This window comes from Porites lutea, chromosome 9, assembly GCF_958299795.1.
Source record: "Porites lutea chromosome 9, jaPorLute2.1, whole genome shotgun sequence".
Lineage (NCBI taxonomy): Eukaryota > Metazoa > Cnidaria > Anthozoa > Scleractinia > Poritidae > Porites > Porites lutea.
The window spans coordinates 28,710,945-28,720,944 of record NC_133209.1 but is presented as its reverse complement, the minus strand read 5'-3'; the positions used below and the strand labels follow the sequence as shown (position 1 = coordinate 28,720,944).

General features: G+C 40.6%; 1 protein-coding gene across 1 annotated transcript in view; it reads left to right on the top strand.

Moving 5' to 3' along the window:
- Positions 1–3,102: 3,102 nt before the first annotated feature.
- LOC140948209 (uncharacterized) overlaps positions 3,103–10,000 on the top strand; it is a 7,235-nt gene continuing 337 nt past the window's right edge. Inside the window, exons 1-5 of the mRNA XM_073397429.1 lie at positions 3,103–3,543; positions 3,851–4,053; positions 4,331–5,437; positions 6,064–6,276; positions 6,696–10,000. The exon at positions 6,696–10,000 is cut by the window's right edge and continues 337 nt beyond it. Coding sequence (XP_073253530.1) covers positions 3,180–3,543; positions 3,851–4,053; positions 4,331–5,437; positions 6,064–6,276; positions 6,696–10,000 — 5,192 coding nt within the window. The 5' untranslated portion in view covers positions 3,103–3,179. The remainder of the gene's footprint in view (positions 3,544–3,850; positions 4,054–4,330; positions 5,438–6,063; positions 6,277–6,695) is intronic.

Here is a 10,000-nt window from a genome sequence, read left to right as displayed (position 1 = left end):
AAAATTTCCAGAGGACGGATTTTCTTTCCAGTATTTTTGTAATCCACCAGTTTAATTTTAAATAATATAACTACAGGGAGAATTTTAATTTGAATAAATTTCGTAGTTTCTAGTTAGCTAAGTGACGTCTGGTCGCTATGACATCAAAAAGAATAAAAGAGGTTTATTTTATTTGATTAGTTTCTTTCCAAATTAAAATCACTGGCGGGGGAACAAGAAGCGAGCGCTGGCTAAATGAAGTTGTCTTACTGCAGGATCTTGCAAAACTTACAGTGAGTAGCTAAATTTAAGGCCCTTGGAAGGTAAAAATGATGGTTTTCGCATTTTAGTGATGGCTGACTAAATTGCTTGCTTGGCCACTGTAAAGCGGGTAAATGTAGATTGCGAGACATCCAGCTGCTCACGCACGCGGATGCATTTTATGCTATACAGGTCGCATTTACAGCAATATGTTCCTACTCTTTGTAGTCCATGATAAAAGGTGCTAACTATAAATTAACGGACACTCATAGAAAATTGTAATTTGCCGAAAACTACGTGATTACGGAATTTGGCTTTAAGTGTGTTCGGTCGACCAATGCTTATTTATGGCCGTTCCGTAGTTATCAACCAGTCATTATGGATCAGTCATCTCGTATTTGATTTATTTCTGACTGCAATAAAGGTCTTATCGAGTCTTAGATTCGACGCAAAAAAAAGACTAATTTACATCGCGGGGACTGTATATAAAAGTAAAATTCGATAAATATGAATGTAATCGGTTGTATTTCATGTGACAGTGTGCCAATTGTTTCGATGACCAAGTTTCTTTGTTACAATATTCAACGGCACCCAACGACTGTTTTCTGTAAAATATCTGTTCGGACAGGCAAATTTTGACTAGAGTTTTCTATTACTTGAGGAAGGCTAAAAATTTCTAGGTGACTGTTCCATTCATGTGCAATTTTCGAAGCTTATCTAATAAATTCCCTACGATTTTCGGAAGTTTAATTTTTCACACTTCACCGCCCAGGTTAGGCTATTTTTCGCAAAAAAGTAAACCTAAAATTTTTAGAACTATTTTTGGATTTAAAAACGTGATGGAGAGAGGAATCAGAAAATTCTCACTTTCGTTAAACGTTAAATTGCATCTAAAAATTTCTGGGAAATAATAGTGAAGCCCTTGTAATTTCGAAAAGACTCAAGTTACCCAAGATGACCGAACAGGTACAAATTTTACAGCGCCGCTTACAATGCATTTCTAGAGATCTAAAAGTACTCTGGATAGCCTAAAAAGTGTTTTCAATGTATTTCGGAGGAAACCGTCATTGGATGCTCCTGAATATTTAACTCTAAGGGCATAAGAAATCTAGTATGTAAAGTTTTTAAACTTTTAAGAACATTCCGTGCAGATTTAGACTCCCCCAATTAACTTACCTTAAACAAGATTACGTAAATACTTAGTATATTTCATTCGAAAATGAAAGCTTTGTATGTTAACAAAAGGTTATAAGGCTATTTTTTGTCATTTTCTTTGCTTTATAATATATCATTGAAGTTCATTTGACATGTTCTTACAAATCAAACCTCGCGCCAATATAATTTTCAAATGGGACCTAATAATGTAGGCTTTCCTTCCATGTCTCCTTTTGTTTCAGGATAAGACTATTAAGAGTAAAATTTATGCAAAATTCGTGTCTATGTTCTAATACTAAGGTTAACGTTCAGTAAATACGTTGCATTACCAGACGCTACGACGAACTGGGTTTTACTTCAAAGCACTTGATATTGTGCAAGTAAGAAATAACGGAAGCGAGGGATAGGAAACGTAGGCTTCCTTACAGTAACTGGTATATCGTTACTCTGTTCGTATCTGGTGCAAAAAATTCTGAAAGAAAGGTTATTGATTTTGTGACGCACATTACATGTAGATGACGCTAAAATCTCGTACAACACATTTCACAGGCAGACCAGACTCGTTTGAATTTGAATTTTACGAGAGAATGCCGGGATTGAACAAAATGCATCCCAAATTCTGTCTTTTTCACTAGGATTCCAAATAACATAACTAGCCTTATGCTTGCTTCAGCTGTGTCTTTTACTGTCTGTTCGCTTAAGGATCTATTTGGAAGGCATTTTGGCGATTTTAGATTTCGTGTTGTACTAAGGCACGAAATTGCTGTATGCTGTTGAATCTGAATACCTAAAAAATAAAAAAGGTTGACGAGAGATTCTCTTGTTTTCTTTAACAGTAACTAAAATCGTCGTCGAGTAATCATGGGAATTACAGTGTCCAAAAGAAAGAAGAAGAATGTCAGGAACGAGGAGGTAGTGTGCTGTGTCATGGTTCATTGAAAACGTAGTTATAAGACTGGCATGGTTATGAAGCCCAATAAACTCCTTCTTTATGTGGCTTTTATGGACTCAAAGGTTCACAACATCAAATAGCACTCTTACTAACCAATAAAAACATCGCTTTAAAATATTCCGTTACACTTTGTGCAAAAAAAAAAAAAACAACGACAACAAAGGATTGTACACCATCACACAGTTCCTAACATAAATTTTTTAACAACATTGTTGTTTTTTAATTTGACGCTTGCCCGCGGCTTTCATAACCTGTGTCCTTTAGTAACTATTGTTAAAAGAATGGATATTTTGCAGTTTTTCTTACCAGTGACGGTGATGCTGACTCACTGATACTATTATTCCTAGAGTAAGTTAATTTTCAGGTGTTATATCATTTTCTAATAAACTTTACATCTGTGAAAGAGAAATTTAATTGCCGGGCATACCAAATAACTTTTGCATTAGTCAGTCATGCGGTGCCATTTTTCAGTATCTTTCAAAACCTGGACCAAGGCACACATTAGGTTGGTTTGTAAAGGACAGAGACAAGTTTGATTCAGCCTCTGCACTAAGCAGCTGAATCCTTTTTGGCACTGATAGAGCTTCGAAATAACACATGTCAGTTCAGTCGAAAAGAAAACCTTGGAAAATTCCCAGAGTAGACTGAACATTTCAGATTTCTGTATTTACGCTGTTTTAAATAAGTTTCATGATATCGCTGGCAAGGAGAATGAAAAGCATTTATCAAGATGACATTTTGTAATTTGTAGGCTGGGGAGAAGCAACGAGACCCCAACAGTGCTGAAGGTGAAAGACATGAGGACGAAAGGGAAGACTCTGCAGAAGAACAAATGTTCGATGATAGCGAGGGAGAACAACTGGGGCAAGTAGAAGAGGAGGGCAGCGACAGTGACAACAAAAGCAATGAGGCAGAAGATGAAGATAATGAACCACAAAACGAAGAAGACGAGAAGAATGAAGACGATGATCGAGAAGAAGAAGAAGAGGAAGAAGAAGAAGAAGAAGAAGAAGAAGAAGAAGAAGAGGAAGAAGAAGAAGAAGAAGAGGAGGAAAACGCTAATGAAGAAGAGAAGAAAACAAAATTGCTTGCTAATTACAGTGAAAAGCTACAGAAGGCCTTGATGGGTGACCTTAATAGTGACTTTCCAGATAATGTCAAGATTGTTCGAATCTTCACCAGCTCGACTTTCACGGGTAAATAGATAACATAATATCAGATTATTGTGAATTCATCAGTGTACGAGAGAAACAATGGTTGTTATGGCCTCTGATTAATTTTTGACTCTTTACATTTGGTTGCAAGTAGTGTATCTAAAGGTGAACAACACTTCTTCATTTGCATAGTAAGGAATGTAAAACATACTGTGACAAGCACATCCAAAGCATCGGACTTTCACAGAATCAATTTAAATGATTTGAGTACAATTTGGTACTCCTTGTTGCAGCGCAGCGTCCTTGTGGAAACCATGTATATGAGAATAAAGTATCACTCCCTTTTCAGATACTTCGGTGGAGCGTAATACCCTGATGGAGCGAGTGTACCCTCGACTCAAGTCCTACTGTCAAGAGAGAGGCTATGACTTTCAAGTGGTGGACATGAGATGGGGGGTCCGAGATGAGTCTACTGATGATCACATGACCACTGAACTCTGCATGAGAGAGCTGCGAGCCTGTCAAAAGCTATCCACAGGACCAAACTTCATTGTAAGTTTAATATCTGCAAGGATCTCCTATCTAAATACCAGGAGTGAGCCAGTCATAGATCTTTGTTAGAGAGTTTATAATGTCGTTTTCCATCCCAAGACAAGCTTAGAATACAGACCCCTTTTAAGGTGAGTCCACCTGACTCGAATCTCGACAGAGATTCACAGAGGATAGAAAAGGAGCGTCAAAAGGAGTGCGCCTTCAAGAAATGAGCAAACCAGATTTCTCAAGAACTTGTAAAAGTATTATTCAATGTTCGGGTTTATTTCATTTTCAGACTTTTTTAGGACAAAAGTACGGCTACCGTCCCTTTCCAGCCACAATTGCTGCAGCAGAGTTTGAGAAGCTCCTTGGGGCAATTGACACAAAAGAAGATCTTCAACTGCTCAAACACTGGTTCTGGCGAGATGACAACGCAGTTCCCGCTCAATATTTGTTGCAGCCAATTACGTCATTGCTGCCTGATTATCGCAACTTCGAAAACAAAGAGTTACGTAAGAAGGCGTCCTCTGATTGGTGGGCAGCGTTTGAGAGAATGCAGGTTGTTTTGAGAATGGCTGCTGAGAAAGTTCTGACAAACAAGAGAGATTTTTATTCACCGCACGACTTTCTAAAGGTCCTGTTAAACACTAACTTGTTTGAATTTTTCTTTCCAGTAACTGAGGATGAGATCCGACGAGGAATCATCAACACACCCAGTCCATCAAAACACTGTTTCTGGTTCAAGAGAGTCATTTTAGATCTCACTGCTAACATAGATGCAAAGAACGCTGGAAAATTCATAGACAAGACATGGGGGGAGATTGCATCCGTAGATGAAAATGCTCAGAAACTTCTGAGCACCCTTCGTGAAAAAGACCTGCCACGTGTCTTACCTAGTGAAAATATCATGACGTATGATGTCAAGTGGACTGAACAAGGTGTGGACCCCTCAGTGTCACCAGAACATGCCCAGTATATAGAGAAACTCTGCAAAGACTTTTATTCTATTCTGACTCAAATGATAGATACCGGGATTAAAGATAACGAGACCTCTGACTCCAGAGATTCTTTTGCTGAAGAACTGTTCCAACACGGTTCATTTTGTCAGAAGAAGTGCAAATCATTTTATGGGCGAAAGGAATTTCTGGAAGCCTCAAAGAAGACATTGCTGGAACATGACAAGCATGCTGTGGTACTTCATGGGGAGTCGGGCTGCGGGAAAACGTCGATCGTGGCCAAAATTGCCAGCGAAGTCAAACAATGGGTCGAAGATGAATCTTCCATTGTCGTTTTGCGATTCATTGGTACTTCGCCCGATTCATCTAGTATCAGACCTCTTCTAAGGAGTATGTGCATCCAACTGTGCAAGGCAACCGGAAATATACCTGGGAATATACCAGAGGTAATTGTACATACCTGTAGATGAATTACAATAGGAGGCATTTTCCCAGTCCCAGCTATTACCATTGTTTTCGCTTATTTTATTGGGCAAGATTGGGCAAGTTGTTAACTTGAAATGAGCGATAGGATAGACTAGAATAGACTAGAAACCTGACTATCGAGTGACATTCGGATGACTTCTGTAGAACTGGTAGAACGCGGATACTTACAGAGTGACGCATAGCAAGCAAAATCAACTAACAAGGCTGCGGGAGCTTCTCCAAGGACTCAGACGTTTTCTTGTACTGTCGTATTATCAAAAGAGCACCCCTTCTTGGCATACCTTTCTTATTTGAGTTCCGTCTTTGTCTTCGTGCCAGATGTTTCCTGCATTACCAACAGGTTTTGAAATTCAGACGAGGGACACACGTTCCCCCTTAAGAGTGCCTCATTATTGATTTACATAAAATAAGTTACTTGAGAGCTACATTTGATCCTACGATGCCATTAATTAACAGTGAATCATGTATCCTTCTCCGTTAATTACCACACCTAGCTTTACCATCTCTCTGAATTTTCATAGCTCAAAACCTCAAAAAGCATGCTATTAGACCGATCACTTACGGAGTGTAGTTTAATCTCTCGCAGGACATGAAATCACTCAAAGACTACTTCCAAGAATGTCTAGAGAAATCGGCAGAGAACAATCCTGTCATTCTTGTTTTGGATTCTTTGGATCAGCTGTCTATCGACGATGGTGGACGCCAAATCGATTGGTATCCAAGGCACTTACCATACAATGTGTACACTATCCTTTCAACACTACCCGGACAGGAATATCAAGCACTACCTAGCTTGAGAGTAAGATTAACAAAAGGCTTCTAATGCCCCGTTTTGACTATCACAACATCGTCTCAACATTCTCACCACTTTTATGCATAAATATTTGCGTTTCCATAGTCTGCGCATGAGGTGAGAATGTTGTAACGACCACGAGGCTCATTCGTTTTATAGAAGTGCTTTGTTTAGTGTTATTGTGCTGAAATGTTCAACAAATGAGTATACTACTGTGTTAAACAGATTTCTCGTCATTATAATAGAAAGCATTTCACAGCCAGTTAGGAGAGTACTACTTTAACTTGGTTTTTGTTTGTTTGTATTTTTTTCATTTAGATTTTTCAGGGAACGTACCCTGATATTACCGGTGCTTGTCCATACTTATTATTATAATATTGCTTGAAATATTTCCTGATCAGTTTGTCTTATTTTTCTTACTTTAGACTATCCTGCCAAGTGAATGTTTTCTTGAAGTACCCAGAATCCCTCTAAGCGAGGTCGATGTTATCTTTGATAACTGGCTTAAGGCAGCAGGTCGTACCGTACTTCCACAACAGAAAAGCTATGTTATCGGTGCCTTCCAGAAATGTCCTCTTCCTCTCTACCTTAAACTTGCGTTTGATGAGGCCTTACGCTGGAAGTCATACACCCCCGAGTCTGATATTTGTCTTGAGCAAAATGTGAGAGAGATAATCGATGACATGTTCCAACGATTAGAAAGACGGCATGGCAAAATTCTTGTCAGTCACGCCTTGGCTTACATTACCGCCTCCAAGAATGGTTTGACGGAGCCCGAGCTGGAAGATCTTCTTTCTTTGGATGATGAAGTCTTGAATGACGTCTATCAGTATTGGACGCCGCCAGTCAGAAGACTTCCGCCGTTATTGTGGATCCGTATTAGGTCAGACATTGGAGAGTATCTCACAGAGAGAGGTGCAGATGGCACTCAAGTAGTCTTCTGGTACCATCGTCAGTTTATAGAGGCCGCTCGAGAAAGATATTTGACAGCTAAGCAAGCTAAAAAGATTCACTCTTACATGAGCGATTATTTTCTTGGCAAGTGGTCCGGTGGTGTGAAGAAGCCATTTGAGAATAAAGAGGGCGAAAAGAAGTCTATGGACAGATTAGTTGCTAAGCAGCCTTTGATGTTCGACTCCCCGGAAGGAAAAGAAATATTCAATCTTCGCAAATTGAGTGAATTGCCATTCCACCTGTTGCACTCTGAAAACTTAGACGAAATGAAAGAAGAATGCCTTTGCAACTTCGAGTTTCTTTTGGCAAAGATTCGGGGTACTTCCGTACCACAACTTATGAGCGATTTTTCCTCGTATCTTGAAGTAAGGCCTGACGATGATGACGTTCAACTCCTGTACGAATGTTTACAACTCTCAGCCTATTCACTTTCCAATGACAGAGGGCAACTTCCAACTCAGATGATTGGTCGTATGTACAACTTTCTCCAGAGACAGGAGCAGTATCCCCATGTCTACAAGGTTTTAAAGGAGGCATTAAATGCGTCCACAGATTGTTTCCTTCCAAACAGAAAGTGTTTGACGGCGCCAGGCGGAGCCCTTCGTTCTGCAATTGGTCTGACGCAGTCCGGCGTAGACGTCATCAGCATGGGTAACGATAACCGCACTATAGCAGTCACCAGTCAGACCTCAGAGGGATTGCTGATCAAAATCATTGATTATCGCAGCGGAAGAGAACTTAGAAAATTCACCATCACAGAACCAACGGATATGTACCAAACAAATTTCAATCAACTTAGCCAAAAAGATCCCGACTTACTTATCCTTGCTGGATCGAGTAAAATATTCCTTTTGAACACTTTGACTGGGCAGATAGTCCAAGAATTCGAGGTTACAGATGATGAATGGTTTTCTTATCATCCCCAGGCTCCAGTACGTTTTGCAGATGACGAAAATTTGCTCGTTGCCATATGCCCAGGCGCTTTAAAGATTTGGGATGTAAAAAGTGGAAAGATGCTTCATCGTTTACCTCTCACCGATGTAAACAGCGATGATGAACTTGGCAGCCTGGACGCACGTGGTAACTATGCTGTTTACAACATTCGAGGAAAGAGCACAGTTCATTTCGTCAATGTAAAGATTGGTAAAGAGGTAGACAATATCACCCTCAAGTACCCAAAGACAAATCAAGGGGAAGCTGTTTTTATCAAGGAAGTCAAAATAACATCCCAAGAGCAAGTGGCTGTGATTCCATCCTCCCTTGATAACATGCGTTTGTACGATCTTTCCGGGATTCTCATTCGTGAGCTGCCTAATTTCAAAATGGAACAAGGTCTTCATCGATTGCAAATCACTGACGACGGTAAGAGGGTAGTCACTGCCGATATGTACGAAATCATCACCTTGAATCTGGAAACTGGGGAAGTAGAAAGATGCCTGAGAAGCCCGATTTTCCGTCTACGAATTTACACGCGCGATGGAAACAATATATTGGCGGTCGGTCAAGACAACATTCTCCGTGTCTATGATAAAAGTCGAGAAGAGGATGACGAAAACCAGAAGGAGACTGTTATTACCAACATTCAAGGCAACACTGTTGCTGATCAAATAACGGCTATTTCGCCTAGCTTTGACCAACGTCATGTCCTGGCAACGACTATCGTTCAACTTAGGAGCGGAATCGATGTGTGGGACGCTGTAAGTGGCAAGCGCGTTCGCCGACTGACAGGTCTCACCGTGTTTCCAAATCCCATACGCATGTTTACCGCAACCCGTGGAGTTGGGTTTATTTACGATCAGAATCTTCCTCATTACAAAGTTTTCAACTTTGTAGAGGGAATCATCGAGAGAAATCTCGAAGGAAAAGCCTGCAAAAGAATGAATGCTTTTGGGTTCATTGACAACAAGAGGATGATGTCGTTTTCTCGTGGACGACGATATGTCAAGTTGTGGGATGTCGACAACGGAAAAGTGGTCAAAGTGGTCAAATTCCGAGAAAAGCGACGCTTTGAGGAGATGCTCATCAGCAACAACGGGAAAATGGTTGTTTGTTCCCAAGCAAGCCAGATGACCCAGCACACCGACAAACAATTGCACTTGATAGCTATTGACACAACCACTTTTACTCACAAGTGTTTGAGCTACAAAGGAGAACAGTTATCATTATTCAAAGCCAGCATATCAGACGACGGCAATTACCTCGTGAATTTGGTTCAGTACTCGCAGCCCCTACTTTGGGATCTTCAGACTGGTAACTTGATTTGCAAACTCTTTGACGCAGAAGAATACGAAACGGCCAGTGCAGTGGCAGTTTCCGGGTCCTCAAAGACAGCCGTTACCGCAACGAATGGCGTGGGCATAAAGGTCTGGAGCGTGGAGAGTGGCAAGGTACTGTGTACTATTGCTTGCTCAGGCGTTTCTGAAGTTTATGTTTCCCCTGATGGAGAAGTTATCATATCAAGATCTCAAGAAGTAAACAGATTTGATGCATGGGACATGAAGACCGCAAGGCAGCTAGCTTCCTTCACGACAGACGGATTTCCAAACCACGTTGAAACCCTTGGGGATAGGCTTGCACTAGCGCTAGGAGAGAACCCAAATCTCATGGTTCTACGACTGCACCGATCTAACCGTAATGAAAGACTGCAGGAAGAGAATTTGAAGTCGCCTTACGATGGTTTGGCTTTGGAATGCTCGATTGGGGACTTCCAAGAGAAGCCAACCGCTAAAGATGGCATGGATGATGACAAAGACAACGATGATTCTTACATTGCATA